This window comes from Dendroctonus ponderosae, unplaced genomic scaffold (assembly GCF_020466585.1).
Source record: "Dendroctonus ponderosae isolate FM_Combo_2020 unplaced genomic scaffold, Dpon_F_20191213v2 Dpon_F_20191213_1, whole genome shotgun sequence".
NCBI classification, from domain to species: Eukaryota; Metazoa; Arthropoda; class Insecta; order Coleoptera; family Curculionidae; genus Dendroctonus; species Dendroctonus ponderosae.
The window spans coordinates 18800463-18818746 of NW_026017110.1; the positions used below are offsets into that span (position 1 = coordinate 18800463).

The window sequence follows — 18284 nt, forward strand, 5'->3', positions numbered from 1 at the left end:
GTTCTTGATTACTTGTCGATAAATAATTCGTTCTTATTGCGAAATGGGAGCACTATTTATCAATCTGTAATAAAAGACGTGAGGAAATTCTGTATTTTTTAAAGACAAAAATTTTTTAGACAAAATACCCAAAAAGAAGTTTGTAAAAAAATGAATCCGCCTCAACAATATAGAACTTATCTAAAACTAAATTAAAGGAGAATTTTGTTATTTGTTGTTTATTTGGTTTTCTCTCGTTATTAATTTGAAACGATTGATTGATTTTAGAATTTGTACATTTGTCAATGAGTCATTAATATATTGTTATCAAACTTTCTGCTTTATTTCGTTTGTAATTTTGGTAATCCAGTTGAGAAGTTCAATGGATTCGTCAATTTAAGTTCATGGTGGTACACTTTCCAAATCAAACTTTATTAGTATACGTTTTAAAATATTTTTTAAAAGCGTATTTTTTTCGTAAGCAAAGTGATCCAAGAACGTATTTTGGCATGCCACAAATCAAGGTGCTTTCTGACCTTTTTTTGGTTGCTCATGTGATTAGCGGATGCTAGAGAAACGCGACTTTTTAATCGTTTGCCATGCGACATTTTAAAGTATATTTTATATGTATAATGTAGAATGCAAATTAATTAACTACCTATGGCACACTTTGTTCTCTGGCGAATTCCAGTTATCTCGGCAAAATATTTTCACCGGGCGCTTAACAATAATACAACCCCAAATTACGACTGATTGTCAACTTTTGTTACCGCCAGATAGCTGCTGCTGTGTGCAGATTTAATTTGTACAAACATAAATTTGACAATCAACTAAACAATGGTCCCTTTATCGCGATGTTCAGATTTTGACATTACGAAAGCCAGTTAGGTGGAAATCGGGGCTAATAAACGAAAATATATGGAAGCGTTATTCGAGACCATTGTTCGCTTGGACTATTATAGTTATATCTGTATTCTGCAGATTTAATGGGCCACAATGTTTCGTCATTTTTAACGTAATTGAAAGAGACCTCTGTAAATTGATAACGTTTGCTGGCAATTCGGCGCATGGAACTATCCGATTGTCCAATTGTGCCCTGTTATATGGACTATGAAAGGCAATTTCGTGTTTTATGTCTCGCATTCTATCCATTCTCGTTTTATAAAGAAGCTTGGGATCGCTAATTTATTTTCCTTTTTAATCGCCATTTAAAGTCGATCATCACTTTAATTACAAGCTCCAATTGATTTGAAATACCAAATTTCTGTCACATCAGTTGAGGACCACCCTGTGTAATAATAATATACAAATGTTTGAAGTAAATGTAAACTTAAACTATTAATCCGTTAGGACATAGAAATGTTGGTTCAAATAGACTGCACAAGCAATATGGAAAGGGACAACATTTAGGGACTAAGAGAAAATGCCCTAAATTTAATCGCAATTTCTTCCTAACCAATTAAATACTAATGTGATGAAACTATTTATTCCTCAAGTTATTCCGAAAAAATTTAATTAAATAAACAGTGTCGGCTACAGTTAAATTATATATTTTAGCAACAGTCCAGTGTAAACGTCTTTGGCTAAAATTAGCTCAAAATGTACCAGGTACCCCATTAAAAATAGCTGCCCACTTTATCTTAATAACTCTTCGTCGTGTAAAATGTTAAAATGATAAGTGATAAGGCACATTGCTTGACCCATTGATTTTAAGGACTAAAGTCATCTATTATTAGTACCAAATTTGTATTCATCAGTAAACCTGCAAACCTAAATTCCGTGACTTTTCTAGCTCACTGTTGTTTTCCTCAAATTTACCTTAATGTCGTTCGGATAGCTTGAAACAAGGGAACATTTTTAGTTGGAATCAAAATCTAAAGGACAAGGGAACATCATGAAATTGAGGAAGCAAAATTCAAGCGTTATTTGCAGTTAAGCGAATCAAAAATGAAAACATGTTTGTAAATTAATAACAAACTCGAATAATTCTGATTCGATGACAAGAAGAATGTTAATATTTTTGTTTAAAAATAAATAACTGAATTGTGAACGACAATGGGCATTTATCCAAAACATTATTTTTATTAGACTTCTTCTGCTTGTATTATCAGTGTTTCTTGCATGTTTTGTAATATTGTTTTCAAGCCTTAAATTATTCATCGCTTATAGAAGTAAAAAGGGACCGTAAGCAAGATATATTTGCTTGACCAGTGTTCAAAATAGTGCAAACGTACAAGATGAATTTTAATGGTGCAATAGCATTTCTTTCCCTTAACTTTGTCAGTCTCGGTGAAACTTTTGCAAGTCTAATTCCTGTTTTAAGCCTTGTTTTTTGAATTGATTCATCTTGCTTTCTATATTATTTTCAACTACGTAACTGCCTTGTTTTCTCCAATAGTTGACATTTTAATTTTTTTCCCAGTTGTTTACTGTAAATGTTTTTTAAATATTTGTTTTTGATTGCATTAAACCTGAAGAATTGAAAAAAATTGCTCTCATTTCACATTCATTTTATTTGCAGCTTTTTTGCGTAAGAGTTGAGAGTTATTTGAAATATTCTGGCAAAATGTTCTTCTATACAGCCTACCAAAGAAAACGCAACATTGGGGTAAAGAAAATTTGGACGAAAGGCAAATATTTCCCAAGTATGGGCTCATCTAATAGGGCTTAAGTAGCAGCATGTTGCTAAATATTGCAGCTAATAAAACATGAGATGCATTAAGTAGATGAAGAGTATTMAAAAAATGCATGCAAAACATAACTTGAAGAAATACATTTGAACATAGAGAAAACACGCATGATACAATTATGTGATGTCTGAATTATTTCATAACTATAAATGGCTCATCTACTTTCTGAAATCTACATTCGGAAACCCTGTAAAAGGAAAGAGACCTGCTCGTCTCAATCGTGTGTTGTCTTTTAAAGGACTTTATAAGCCATTGGGGAAATCATTCCCGGGCCTCGACATCGCGGACTATTTGAATTGTGATAGATATATACATGTGGCCTATTCTCCAACGGTCTCAACGTACCCATTTCCTGATTGTCCTGCGACGTCCCGCTTGTGATTTTCCTGCTTTATTTCAAATATAGCGATCTCGAAAGGTGAGCGAAGCTATGCACTCATATATTGCCTCTCTCTTTCTTCAGACGGACACGGAATTAAATTTTCAGATCCTGTCTAGTCGACCTTCAAATTTATGTGTCATTCGAACTATTTGGACGAGATTGAAATTTTTAGATGCTGCAAGATTAGTTTAACATTTTATCTTAAACTGGATCTATAAGGATAATTGGGCAAACAGAAATTTCACCCCATTCAGTATTGGCATTAACTTCAACATTTTCTTTTAGGGATAGCTTGAAACTTTAAACTTTTTAAATTAAAAAAATGCATAATTTTAACTAACCACTGTACATATTTTGAAAATACCTGGATTTTTTGGTGATTCAAAGACACCATGCATGTTATAGGACTTATTGCCCTAAGCAGAAGTAGCTGAGTGAAATTATATTGATGCAGCAAAAACAGCCAATCACTTACAGTTGGTTTTGTTACAGGTTTTGCGTAGGCGATAGATTCTACCTGTGCGAGAACAAAATCTTATGTGAATACGACTATGAGGAAAGACTAGTATTTGCAAACATGGCGTACAATCCTCCTCCTTTATCACATTTGAAGAGGCAGACATCCATACCGCCGGTAAGTACGTAACTTTACTTTTGTTATATTTCACACTTTTACAAACATTATTTATCAGAAAATGTGTTGATAAAGCGAAATGTGTTGAAAATGCAAAATGTGTTCCTTGCTTATTGCGGCCTTTCATTGCCTCACAAGAAAATATTTTTCTACATGGCTTAAAAGTCTTAGTGTCTCTAAATTCAAACTTACAGTTTAGTTTACTATAATCGGAAGAAATCTCGTATCGGCTGTTCCACATTTATGTAAAGACCATTTTAGAATGAAAAGTTGTTTTAAGATTTATTGCTGTAATAACTGAGTTTGTAATATTTGTCATAAAATTGTTTAAACATTTCTGAAAGTAAATAAGTTGCGACGTTAAGATAGTAATCAAATAGACAAACAATAAACCTTCTATTCATTAAAATTAGATGTATATTTTCATTCGGTATACGTTTTCAACAAATGCAACCAAACGGATGTGTCCTATATTAAACAAGGGCATATAAAACATGAATTAAAGGTTTCGTAAATTTTTTTACTGTCGTCAAAAAAGGATTTAAAAACCAGCATAGAAAAAAATTGATTTTTTAAGTATTTTCAAATTAGAACTAATATTTATTTGCAAAAAAAACACCCAAATCCCTTTTTTTGATTAGTTATTTTCAAGATATTCTTAACCGGAGAGAAAATCAAAATGTAACTATGGCGGTATTATAGCACTTGAAATAATTGAAAGATTTGCTTGTAAAAGATGTTATTTTAAACAATTGTAGATGCCTGCTTATTAGGAACATTTTGTTCACGCTTTAAATTCAGCACAATAATGCTTAAAGATTGTTGTCGCAGTTTAGGAGTTTTGAAACTGAATAACCTGTTGAAGTTTCTGTAAGCACGCCTAACTTACTTGCAAAAAAAGGTGTTATTGCTGCTGGAACTGTAAGAGCGCAAAGCACTAGACTTTTAGAGTTTCACTATTTAAGCACTGAAATCATCAATTTGCATCATGTTGAACCCTTACAAATTTTTGACACTTTCTAGTAGCTTAACAAGCTAATTATATTATTTAGGGCATGAAAGTGACAATTAGCTAAACCTATAGTCTCAGTTTGACTTGAAGCAGAATTTTTCGCTTTAGTAAAAAACAATAAAATTTCAGATATCACTAAACAACTTAGGGACATTTGCTTAATTTCTGCATGGAGAGAATCACGCCGATTATCAGCAAACATCTTCTAGTTCTATTTACCAATTGAAATTCAATAAAAACATGAACGTTAGTCTTAATTCTACTTAAGTATTGCGGAGACGAACAGCACTCGCGCCATCAAAGATGAAAAAGTCGCATTTCGCATTTGCTGTTTCCACTCGCTCATACATATTGTATAGACATCGATCGCACAAACTACTTCCATCTTATTTCTCGGGAAATTATTTGTTTTAGCACTAAGTAACGAGATTTTATCAAGGAATGCTTACATTTTAAGAAACTACTTTTATAAGTAGCTCTGTGTTCTATTTTATCTAGGTAAAGTTGCACAAAATAATTCACTTAAAATTAATTGCAGCTCAAACTTAATTATCAAAGTGATACTCAGAATTATTAATGAAAGTTTGGCCAACTCGATGGAAAACAGTAATCTATTCTATCTCTTGATGATCTTTATATGCAACTAGGGATATGGCCCTTTAAAATTGTGGCTGAATGTAATTCCAGTTGCTTTCATAGTCACTACGACCCCTTAAATATTTGCGAGTGGGTACAATCCAATTACGAACTCACATTTTTAATCCCCTTCTCCCCTACGAATCATTTTTTGCTCCCTCATCGTTGCTGCCTTAAGGCATTTGAGTTTAACTATATTTTCTCAAAGGACCATTCAGATTTCTTGGAAAAATTCTCGAATTTGCCTAGTCGATATTTTCCAGCCGTATTATTTGTTGATAGGAATCCTCAAATAAGTATTTACCGGTATAATGATATATATGAGGTAATACGATAATATTTAGTTTTTTAGAAACAACCTTGAATAATTTTGCACCAATTACAACTTTTGGTTTAAAATGAATTTGAGTGTTTAAAACCGTTGAGGCTAAACTTTTTCAATAAATTCTGAGCATTACAAAATTATTTCCTTAGCGGCTCTATTTATCTGATGGTTTCAACAAATTACCATACCGACAACTGTTGCTCTTATATTTTTTTCCGGTTGTTTTCAGACTCCAATGCCGGGCCATCTTATGAACGGCCATCGTCCTCCTTTACCTCCAACCAATGGTGACATGAACAACAACATGTCCTCATCAGGACAACCTCCTCTTCCCAATCAGGCCTTTGGAGGAGCGACTCATCTGAAGAATGGTCCAATGTCTTTAGGGACGCCCAGCTGAAAGTTGTAGATAATCACTTGACTGTGATGTTCACTATGTATATTGTAAGTTCGATAGTGGAACCAAAAACAATATTTTTTTTTATTTAAAGGGAAACAGCTTAGATAATTTGTTGATGTTATAATCGTCGTTTCATCATTTCGCAATTTTATCCAAAAGCTCGATTTTGAAAGCCATTTAGAATATATGTATCAGTTGCGAAAATAACAGTATTATTCACTTCCATTATACTCAAGGAAAAAGTATTGTTTTTGTCTGTTTAGGCGATTAATAATTACATATATACCATGATGCGTTAGTGGTTATGGTCAGTCAGAACATATTTTTTTATGGACCTGAACGATGATGATCTTCATTTAGGGATTTAGCCACTAGCAGTTGAAATGCTCATTTTTGTTGTTAGCATCTAGGTAGAGCTGTTGAAATGACAAAAGCCTATAAGCTTTAATGAATCCTAAGCTATTTTTTCATCATTCGGCTTGGCAAAAATGAGCAATTACCGATAGGAAAAATATTGAAAATAAATTTGTAAATATACTGTATACGTTAACATTGTTTGTAAATAATGCTCAATATCTAATGATATTATAAATCTGATGAAAATGATAATATAAGACTACTTGCTCTATAGATGTGCAATATAACTTTTAGAAGTCTGCGGTTCTAAGAAAGTCTGTTAGCAATCTTCGTCACTTTTTGGTTGATTTATACCTACATCAGTAAAGAGTTTTAAATACTACTTTTGAGCATCAAAGTTTACCCAAATTACGTGGGTTATAGTTTTGTTAAAGGCTTCATATCTTAGCTTTGTCCATTATGTCAGTCGCTCTGTATACTGTGTTATATTGTGTTCAAGATAGAAACAACAGAAAATGCCTGGAATTAATTAAATTTGCTTTATTTATTTCTCTTATAAAATGGGAGAATTTGATAGCCATAATACTGAAATTGAATGCCGTGAAACTTCACTTCACACTGTTTGTTGCGTTCTAATAATTCTCCACTCATTCAGTGACTTTACGTTTAGTTTTACCAGTAGTGTAAGAAATTTGTAGTATTCACATACTTCGTTACAGTATTTACTTTTAATTGTTATTTGATGTCAATGAGTTATTTTTCATTATTTTGTTGTTGCCATATTATACGTTAATAATTTTAAAACTTAGTTATGTAAATATCGATTTAAAAATCGGCTAGGAAATAGACGTATTAAGGAAAATTGAAGAGGTGCCAATTGAGTTTCTTTGTTTGTTGTACAGTACAAAATTAGCGTATCGCATATAATGCCAATGAGTTTACCAAAGAAATAAAGTCATACTTAGTAACATAATGTGTTCTAGTATAATTTTTCCTAATTCCTTATCCCTAATATGCCGTATTTTGTCACAATGCAGGAAGTGAATAGAAACAGTGATCTCACATATTCTACTGAATTTGAACTTGCCTCAGAATATTTTTTTCTGAATGTTACGTTATATTTTTAAACGTTATGCCAAATATTAACAGTTGCTTCACCGTTTAAAAAAGTTAAAGTAATTTCTCAGCATTTTTCTTCAATTTTTAACAACAAACAAATGATAGGAATATCTTAAAAAATCGACAACCTTTGGAATCTGAAAAAAACTCGAGTTTACTTGGTGAATCTTATGAAATTTCATTGCAGCTCATCGAATTAGTTACAAGAGATATTTTAAAGGCGATTAAGATTCTCATAAGTCGACACATTTAAAACGTGAAAAGTAAACATAGAAAATTGAAAAATTTTTAAACTCATAAAATAATATAGGTAAAGGTTTACTGCTAAATCAAAATATTGAAAAGATATAGTAATAATCACTTTTAAATATTTATCAAAAATAGTTCTGGCAATAATCTGGTAAGATATTTAAAATACAGAGAGTGTTCCGAATATAATTGGCTGCACTAAGGAATTGTCGATTTAAAAATAAAGCAAACATATCAAATTAGAAAACTTTTATAAACGAAGCTGCATACATATATTTGAAATTACGATAGCGTTGCGTATGAAATTTTTAATCTAAACTATTGAGTCCATTTTTTATTGGAAAGAAATGAACAGTTTTGCTAATTCCGAGAGGTGAAGTATATGACAAAATTAAACGAAAATATTACATCTATATTTGTTAACCGAAAAGAATTGAGCAACGATTTTTATTTAATAAAAAAATTAAAATAGTGACTTGTTGCATCCGGTGCAAATTTTTTCTTTGAATTTTTGCTGAGAAAACATGCATATAGCAATTTATGTTCTTGTATTATTAATACTTATAAATTATAAGGGCAGATGTAGGATCCATTTCAGACCATTGCCTTAAAAAAAAAATGTTTTGGGAAATACAAAATGGCTGTTGTTCAGAACGATGTTTAGGCGAATTATTTATTATTTTTAAGAATCCCAAACTAATTCTGTTTCATTTCTATCAGTTCAATCTTTATTGGCTCATAATCATATAAGGATTTTGTCGTTTATAAACATTCTTGATTGATTGATGGTTTCTGCCAATTTTTGATCTTCACGATTTGATTGAATTATCAAAAACATATCTAGCAAGAATCACCATTGCAAAAGTTTAAATAAAGGAAAAACCTTATAACATAAACAAGTAGCGAATTATGCTATTTTAGAGACACATTAAGTATTTTTTTCTTGAATGTCCATGATATATGAGCGTATTATTTTAGCGCGAATAAGAAGAGAGTTTCGATCAGGATATCTTACGAGCAGTACAAAATAAGGTATATTCCACTATACAGAAATCCAATTTAACTGGCTTGATAAACTGTTTGGATGCTGGGGGCATTTACATTATATTAAGTAATTTTACTTCAAAATTAATTCAGGGACAAACTGTAAATTTCGCTCGAATGTCGAGCAATTTATGAATATACACACCGACTGTTCACGCACATACATTAAGGACGATATCATAAACTTCGCTGAACGCAAACTGAAATCCCAAACAGTGCTACAATATGGGACATTTTACATAACACTATAAGTTTTCCTAGCTTGAAAGTTTAGAATATTAACCCTCCAGATGGGGATGAAACAGACACACGGTAAGCCCCTAATTAGCATCCGGCGAGATCTTAAATAATGGCCTGTATTAAGAAACGTTTAAATAATCTGAGAACAACCAGGTGGGAAGCGAATTTATTCGCTAAATGCCTCTATTTCTCGTCTAAAACTTTGGCGCCCTCTTTCTCTTTCTAATCTACGATAAGCGGGACTTTCTCACTTTTCGTAAGCTCCAACAGATTTACATAAGATTATTTTAAACTGCCTGCCCTTAACTTCAAGCCCGTTTTCGTAAAGAAGGGGTTTTCGAAACTTTTACATATTTAATTGGGATTGGGAGCTTCTCTTATCGTCTTTATAATTTCTTTGGATGTCGCTTTGTTTTAAATCATTTAGCAGATTAGATTTCACAGACTTGGCTTTATCTACCTTGATTTGTGTGCTTTATTGCCAGCCATTCCCTACAACATATATTTTGCTTGCAGTCTATTAAATTATTAATTCAATTTAAATTCTTTCAGTAAATATTTCAAAAAAATTTAACACTTAGACATTTTTTCAAGTCCAACGCTGCACTTACAAGTAGATTAGTATTCATTTTTATATAGAAAAATGTATGGTCTTTTTTTATTCTCTGTATAATATAATTCCGGTTTTTCTCAATATACTGTCATAAAAACAGGAGCAGTGCTACATTAAATAAATAATAATTTCAGGCCAATTAAATGCCGCCTAGCCTCTTTAAGTTGTTATAAAATAACAACGCAATTGTCCTACTTAATTAATTATTAAGAAATCTGACAATAGAGTTTAACTCTTTACGCAACTGAATATTTAAGGTTTTGTTCTTCTTCAATACATTATAACTTTAAGCGTTAATATAAAACAAAAGCGCCTAATTTCTTGTGAGCTGATGGATAAAATTGATGAACGTGCACATTTATTCTATAGGTAAATGAGTTCTTTTTTATTCCATTTTAACAAAAATTTTATAAGTAGTTTAAATGAAACTATGAAATAATTATGCAGGTGCTAAGTGGATCTGATTTCGAAGAAAATTGTCTGACAATGTAAGATTATAGCATTAAACATTATTTTATTTTAGAATTCCTTATGAGGACGCTATGCTAAAAATATCAAACTGTCATTAATATTATTACATTAAATCCCATAAAAATTGATCTTTTAACTGAACTTCGTGAGCCATTTCATGATGAACCAAATATATTAAAATTATGAAATAAAGCATAAATAAACATTACTGTTTTTAGTGCGTTGCCTCAAAGATTTTTTTGCCGTTATATTTATTACGTACACTTTTTCTGTACTGTTTTTACCCGAAAAAATCAATTCCGATTGATTAGAATTATGCACATTTCAATTTCATTTAAATGAAACTGAGCTTTGATTTTAAATCTAAGAATTCTACATGTAAGAAAATAGTTATGCTTTTAATTAAGTGTTGAAAAATGAATGTCAAATATTTTAACTTTAGATCGGCAAAGCGCAGAAGAAAAGCAATAAACCCCAGGTTAATTCGAAGGTACGATAAAATGTGACATTGTCAGTACGTTAATTATAATTTAAAAAGTTCGTTTTTGAAATTTGAAGAAAGCTTCCAAATTTTCTTGTGTGATTAATAACATGGCTGACGAAGAGACCGTAGGAGAAGGTGAGGCGCCTGAAGCAGCACCCTTAAATGCACCATCCGCAAATCAACCGTACGTATTAACGTTTTAAATCCAAGGAAAACAAATAACTCCAAAACACATCAGTGAAAATATTGGGGAAAAATTGGGAATTCTTTACTTTTAAAAATATGTTTCTAATCGCTAAATTTTGTTCAGAGTATTAGATTCGGGCTTTGTTCTTTAGTTACATGTCAATAATAATAATAATAATATACATTTTAATTAGCAAACCTGTAAAGCTACTGTTATTATCTATTTTTCGGGTATTTGCTTGCATCTGTTGTTTGTACCCTTTTGCCCTGTCTAATATATTCAAGTTAATTGTAGAGAACAGTTCTTATATCTGATTTTACATCTAAAGCTACTGAAACGCGAGAACTCGAATTGATTTTTTTCTTAATCCACATTAGCAAGCAAACATATTAGACATTGTTCAACCAACAGTTAATGTATTAAGAACTGTAACGAAGTTATTTATTTATTTTTCAACGTTGTTGTGTAATTAATTTTAAACATTTTTAAAATTGTCATATACATGTCATAAATATTTTTTATTTTTAGGACAGATACTGAAGAAGGGTCTGCTCCTCCTAGGTAAGCCAATGTGCCCATTTTTTTGAAACATCTCCATCAAACTTTTGAAAATGTTAGTTAAGATTCAATTGAAATTTGTTATTCAAAACTTAGGCTTTTAGCTTAAAGAAATCGTTAATTTGCGTCATTTATCATTATTAATTTTTTATCGAGCAATTTTTATTTTTTAAATGCGTTTAAACATTTTTCAAAATCCAGAAGACCCGGTTAGTGAAGAAAGGTTTTTAAATACACGAGGTATTTTTGTTGAATGTCCTCTGCCATTGAAATCTATAGAATTATTTCAAAAAATTTCCACACATTTACCAAAAATTTATTTGATTCGAATTTATCAAAATTTGAGACAGTTGGGACAAAAATTAAATTACAAACTTGCAAAACACTGCGTTAATTAACTGAAAAATTAAACAAGAAACGCTCGGAAGTATTTCTTAAAAACGGAATATTTTTCCCTTCGTTAATTTTTTTCACATGAAATTTTTTATTAACGGTTCTAAAAAAGTGACTCAACTTTTTACCCATTTTCTAGGAAAATTTTAAACAATAACGTTTTTAGCAAATATGGGAAAAAACATTTTTCATCATATTTACAAAAAAATAGAAAAATTTCCATAAAAATTTATTGAATGTAATCTATTAAAGAAAGAATCTTTGCGACGATACCGATTAATTAAAACATTCCTGATTGCAGGGCAAACTGCGACTCTTACATTTGCTTAAATTTCGTGTAAATTGAAGTGTTTCATTTGTCGCCAGAATATAGGAAAAACTTATTCCTCTGTACTATACGAAAAGTAATATTTAAACAGTAATCAAAACAGTTTTGATAAAAAAAACTCTTGGGTTTGTCTGGGTTTGAAGCCACGAGAAAAAATAATATCTTCCTAACGTTTTGCAAGCATGAGTGTCTTGCACCTTCAGAGATATTTCAACTGTACACTTGACTGAATGATCAATTATAACGTCGTCAAGCCTAAACCCGTAAAATCTCACCAGTTTCGAGCAATGGTAGCGAAAGCCTGACTTTTTTAATATTTAATATTTCCAATCGTATGTGAAATACATTTCTACTGAACATTCAGAAGCACTATCGACTTTTTGATAAACGTGTTTCTGATCTGTGTAAAGAATCTAGATGGATAGAGAAAAGAAAGAAGTGGATACGCAAATTCCCGAGCGGATGTATCGATGTGCATTCACTCATTTAATGAGTGAACTTCAGTTTCAAAATACAGAATATATTAAATTCTAAATTAACTTTGAAATCAAACATTTTAATTGACAAAACGTTTCCAGTTAAATTTGCCATTGATCCACTATTTTCAACAATTCTTGCTTGTTCTTAAGGCTTACTACAGATCCTCTAAATACCGAATTCAACTACTACAGTGCAGTTCTGAAAATGTTCGGTCCTACGTTAACCAAAGAAGGGGACCGAAGATATATTATTCCTTGGATCAGGAAATTATTTAGGCCCGAATACCACAGCTCCATGTTAAGAGAAAAGCGGAATAGGTAAAATTACTTAATTTGATTACAAGCAAAGTTATATAGTTCTCAATATTTGGTGGGGCTAGTTGGTTATTTAGTCTTAAGTTAATCTGTGTATTTATTAGGTATTTAGTTTATCTCTCTACCTCCTTGCTTTTGGATGAGGCAGTTGATATTTTTCGGGAGTACCCTCCCGATGGCGCCCTTCCAGACCTTCAGTCAGTGCACCCATTAAACGTTCCAGCTGCTCAGTGGGAAACTGACAACATGTGGCAAGACACGCTTCAGAATTTGCCAGACGATTTTCAGCTGTTGGATTGCTTCGTTCATGAGGATCCTGATACTTGTAGAAAAGATCACCAATTTGATAAAGTACGGAATGAAAGCTTCCGATTAGAAACCGTGGAGAAATACGCTGTTTCAGATATTGGATCAAGAATTCCAGTTCTATTTGTACTTGGCAAAACCATATGCCGCAATGATTTCCGGAGGCGCTGAAAGAACCAGAGTGGCCGCTTGGTTGCAAATGCTTTGCTCTGTGCATGGTACCGAATGTTGTTCTCGCATGAAAGCAATTAGAAATGACTATATGATGGCATTATTAGGGTAGGCCCACAGCACCCAACCAGATTAGCATATTCCAGAATAATTAAAATCAAATATTAATAGAATACGATTACAATTGTAGGTATTTGCAAGATCTGAGAGCAGTAGGACCATTTGCGGAATATCCGTCTTGGCAGACTTTGAAGCCACTTGCTGAAGCCGCCAAATTAGCGGCCGAAAATAGTCCAATAACTGACCCAACAGGATGTTATGCAAATGAATTTCTGGCCGAACAGCCCATGCCAGATGATGGAGCCTTCTGTTATATCGCCATTAGTGGGGATTTGGTGACTAGCAATCTCAGCCAAATTTGAATTTATTTCAAATGCGACATGGTTAATTTTCGTGAATTAAATTTTTAAAGATGATGTGTTTTACTCATAACTATCCCTGTGCAGATGCTATCAGCAAATCATTTTGCTGATACTTAATAAGGTTTTTTTGTCTCCTAAATCTTAAACAGTATTTTTACGATGAGATCTATATTTTTGCAATTACGGTTTATGGGTGCATCGCGTGCATGTCCACTCATTTTTATAATGGTTGGTTAACACATTTTGAAGACGGAGCCGCGATGTTACGGCTTCGTTTTGTCCTTACGGAAATAAGAAAGTTGGTTCCATTACTGTGATGTGCTTACTAATTGTTTTTCTACTAAGATTAACGTGGACAAACATGAAGTAGCAGTGACAATTTTATACTGATTATTACTGGACTTCCTGAAAAGTTACAATGTAGGATCACGTGCTGAAAAGAAAGGATTCACTGATAAATAGCTTAATATATTTCTATATTTGGGACCAAAGGTGGATTCAGCTTTCAAGTAAGGGGAGTCATCTAGTAGAAATTTTAATCAAGTATCAAAATTAATTTTCTTCCGTTGTCTTCTCACAGTCGGCATGGTTTTGTGAACGTGAAAACATGCCAGTCCACTTAAGCGCTCATCTGCCATTGAAGCCCTTAAAAAAATTTGCAAAAAACTGATCCGAGGAGAAAAAAAACGAACCAAAGAAAAACTACAACCAGGGTTGTAGTTTTTCTTTGGTAGGTAGCATTTTAGTAGCTCAGATGTCCAGATTTGCGGATTTTATGAGGTGAATTTTTTATTGTTTTTTGCTTCGGATTTTTCAAAATTATAGCGCAATTATTTTCGTATGCTTTCGAGTTTTTTTCAACTGCTTCTATTCTTTAATAACAACGTTTTCTTATTTCTTATAAATCTGAGGCAGCAACGGAAACATAAACGCAAGAAATACTGTTAAATACCGATCTGTATCAACAGTATTAAATATGTCAATATTTGAATGATAACTTTAATATTGTCTCCGCGTTAAGAGCATGACTGAGTGATGAAAGAAAAGCACTTTAGAGCTAATGGTCCATTCTAGCAAACAAAATTATTCGATTGAATTAAGAGATGATCCTCTTTTGAGACATTTAGTTACAACTAAATATTATTGTATTTATCATGTACACACAAAGAAAGATGCTAATAGCAAAATCGCAATTAAAAAAATAGGCTCTGTAGGCCAAAATTATAAATATTCTTCTATACATTCGGGTACTCGGTCTTAAATGCACTGCACATTTTTTGACTGAGAATATTTTCGTTGAAATCCTCTATTGGATATTAAAATCTTTATAAATGTCAACTTTTCCAACTAATATTAATTTCTCAAATAGCTTTTTTCAGAAGGTTGCACACTCTCTGAGGTCACACACGTTTTACTCTCTAACTGTTCCCGCTATCCAATTTGAGGCTGGAATAGTTTTTACAGCTTCTTCTCTGGGCTGTATGGGGGTTTTAGGACTTTTCAAATATCTTGACAGTTAGCGAAGTTACGCGCAACAGAGTAGAGAGAGAACTAATGCATATTTTAAAAGAGTTAACTACAGTTTAGTTTAACAAGCAGCATGGATACGGTCAAATCGTTGGAAAATTAAATAAAGTGAACACGATTCCTTTCGTTGATAAAAAAAACAATTTTGAGTTTCTGTTCAATTTAACAGACAAACGTTTCGTATCATACCGGGTGTTTTTTAATAAGTTCGATATTTTTCACAGCGATTCCTCGAGTATTTCTAATATATCAATCTAACTAACTACTAAATGATTTGTTTTACTAAGTAATTTTTGAAATAATATCGGTATTTAGACAAAACTAGGTGTTTGGTGGTTTTATAACATGGGAAACTTATATTTTATTTTAGTTTTGCTCTTACATGTAGAGCCACGCTTTAGGTGCCACATACAGGTCTTTATATTTTTATAAAGAGTCATAACTTTTCTGTGGATACTAGGATAACATTTTTAGCAAGAAAATCAAATCATCTATCAATTTAAGGTCAAAATCAATTTCATTTAAGTTTTCATTCAATCAAATTTAAGGTCTGTTTTCGAGATTGTTTGATTGATGGTGAGAAAGGGAGAAACACCCGCCACATGTAAAAGAAATACTAAGATTAAATTTAAGTTTCTCATGTTACCAAGCCCTAAAAACCAATTTTCGTCCAAATATAGAAACAAATCAAATTAATAGGCAAAAATCAAAATTAAAGGTGATTTTAGCTGAATACATAAAGTGTTTCGGACTTGTCTGTCTATAAAATGTCTTCTTAACTTAAAAATTCATTTTCAAAAGTCTGAGGAATGGCCGAGTGTACTTCAGTAAAGACTTCTAACCGATTCAATCAGTTTTATCTAAAAAACAAACGGTTCTCAATTCATCATTAACATTTCCCTATAAATGGAAATGGACGATGAAATGTAGTATTGTCTTTCAAGAGCTGAAGATACATTTCTTAAACGTATATTTTAACAAGATCAAATTCAGAAATGCTTATTGTTTTATATATAAAACTGATTCTTTTCCCGTGTTAGTTTTGAACGAAACGTTTATACTCAGTGAGAAACCTCCTTAGAGTGGAGATGGAGATACGTAGATCAGGGCAAAATTTTTTCATTCATTCAGCTAATTTTTCCGGTCGACCAAGGAATAATTTCCTAGTTTTATATTTTCTAGCGGAGTATTCCCTTCACTTCTTCTGCTAATCTTTCACGTATTTATTAATATTTAACAAATAGTTGTCCCAAGTAAATTCTTTCCCCGTAATTGCCTATGAAGGCATTTCAGATTTGGAACAGCAAATTTTAAAGCTCTTTGGTGTTAGATAAAAACCATAACTGAATATAAACGCTCATATTATTCAAAATGTTTTCGAAAAGACGTCGGTGACACGGCCCATTGAACAAAACTCGAATTTAAATCTACTTAGCTACCGTATCACATTCGCCTGAGTTGTTTAGAAGACGTGAAAGAGTCGACCCAAGTATGAGAAAAGGATTTGCTAGACAGTTTATCTCGACATTGAATTCGGCTCTCAAATATTTAATAATGTATCAGATGGGAAAATATATTATTGGGGTTTATTCTGAAATCATTTCACGGTTAATATTTAGGTGACTTTATGCTGAACTACTGTTTGAAAGTGAAAAATACTTACGCTTAAAAATTAACTGTATCAGAAAAATAAAAAAAATAGGCATATTGCGTTTTGAGGTGATCGATCGTAATATAATAGCTTAAAATCACAGTTTGTAGGCAAAATAACCAGCCACAGAAATTTAAAAATTAAAACGATTTTTTAAATGACCCCTTTCTTCTAAATATTTAAGCACTTTGTCCCCATTACTAGGACCCTTTAATAATTCGCAAGCTGACAGATTTTCGACTAAATAAAATAGAAATAGGTCATTAAGTATTTAAGGCTGGTAAGTGATAGATCGAGTAGACATCATTGTGAGGAAACCGAACACGTCACTCGTCGCTAACAATAGCCCATCATCAATGCTCACAATGGACTTTCCTGATCGCATAAAAACTTCATTTCAATTCACTGGAAATCAGATTGAAGTGGCTTTTTATCTGTCCAAATTTAATTTGATTACTTCCAAAGTAGATAATTAGTAGCGCTGGAAATTAAAATGTGTGAATCATCTTGATGAATACGAACCACTATGGTAATGATGATGGTGATAATAACTATGCAAGAGTTAGAATTCAACCTTAGAATAAAGAGAATAACCGCCCCCGAAACCGTGTTTCTTTCAATACGGTTTGCATAAATTCAAGTACAGAATTTTAAATTTATTTGCAAATAATTTTATTGCAGTTACATTTGAGATCCAGGTAATTTCCTAAAGAGCGTAATACAATAAATGACGTGCATTTTTAATATTTATAAATGTTTACTACTAACGATATTCCAACAAACCGCTAGATTTAAATGTTTACAATAAGAACAACTACTTCACTATGTTGTAAGTACGTTCTATATTGTTGAGGCTGATTCATGTTTTCATAAACTGTTTGTCGGGTATTTTGCTTCAAAAAATTTATTTACTTACATCACCATGTTTGTTGCACGAAAAAATAAATAGGTGGTTTAACATATTAATCTCCCATCTCAACCTCTAATTAATTTTTTTTTTGTATTTACAACAACACTGAGTCTTTGAGATTATAATTCACGATTCACGCCTTATAAACCAATCCACAATATTTAAAATTGGTATTTAAAGTAAGACCTACTTTAACTTTCTCTATAGAGATTCAATTATTGAAGCTTTTAATAAAACTGAAAGGATTGTTAATCAAACATTTCATTGAGATATTGTTTCAAAATGATCCATTCGAGTGAAATTTTTCAATTATAAAGTTTTCCCCGATCCCTTGGTGTGGAATTTCTATGAAACAAGGTAAATATTTTAATAAATAAGGGTCTTTACTGGATTAATTAATTA

At 31.9% G+C, this 18284-nt stretch overlaps 2 protein-coding genes across 9 annotated transcripts in view; both read left to right on the plus strand.

The window, feature by feature from the left end:
* The window catches only part of LOC109541178 (LIM domain only protein 3), a 79404-nt gene extending 72016 nt beyond the window's left edge, over positions 1-7388 (plus strand). For 6 of the 7 annotated variants that reach the window (XM_048667755.1, XM_048667744.1, XM_048667752.1 and 3 more), the window contains 2 exons: positions 3544-3685; positions 5888-7388. In XM_048667755.1, coding sequence (XP_048523712.1) covers positions 3544-3685; positions 5888-6058 — 313 coding nt within the window. In that variant the 3' untranslated portion in view covers positions 6059-7388. Of the gene's footprint in view, positions 1-3543; positions 3690-5887 lie in introns of all 7 variants that reach the window. The other variant, XM_048667761.1, reaches the window with a different exon arrangement.
* A 3244-nt stretch (positions 7389-10632) lies between these two features.
* LOC109541170 lies at positions 10633-13848 on the plus strand. Of its 2 annotated transcripts, XM_019909950.2 has the most exons (6): positions 10634-10819; positions 11351-11383; positions 12731-12898; positions 13000-13246; positions 13299-13480; positions 13563-13848. In XM_019909950.2, exons 1-6 carry the CDS (start codon positions 10743-10745, stop codon positions 13792-13794), a joined length of 939 nt encoding a protein of 312 aa, XP_019765509.2. In that variant the 5' UTR covers positions 10634-10742; the 3' UTR covers positions 13795-13848. The 2 variants fall into 2 exon arrangements, with proteins under 2 accessions (XP_048516594.1, XP_019765509.2); XM_048660637.1 differs by lacking the exon at positions 12731-12898 and having other exon boundaries at positions 10633-10819.
* The last annotated feature ends 4436 nt before the right edge of the window (positions 13849-18284 follow it).

Excerpts from the sequence above, each read along its gene's own strand:
- LOC109541170 (XM_019909950.2), top strand. The coding sequence starts at position 10,743 with ATGGCTGACGAAGAGACCGTAGGAGAAGGTGAGGCGCCTGAAGCAGCA. Across the intron at positions 12,899-12,999 it reads TTAAGAGAAAAGCGGAATAG|GTATTTAGTTTATCTCTCTA; the intron begins GTAAAATTACTT and ends TGTATTTATTAG. Across the intron at positions 13,481-13,562 it reads TATATGATGGCATTATTAGG|GTATTTGCAAGATCTGAGAG; the intron begins GTAGGCCCACAG and ends TTACAATTGTAG.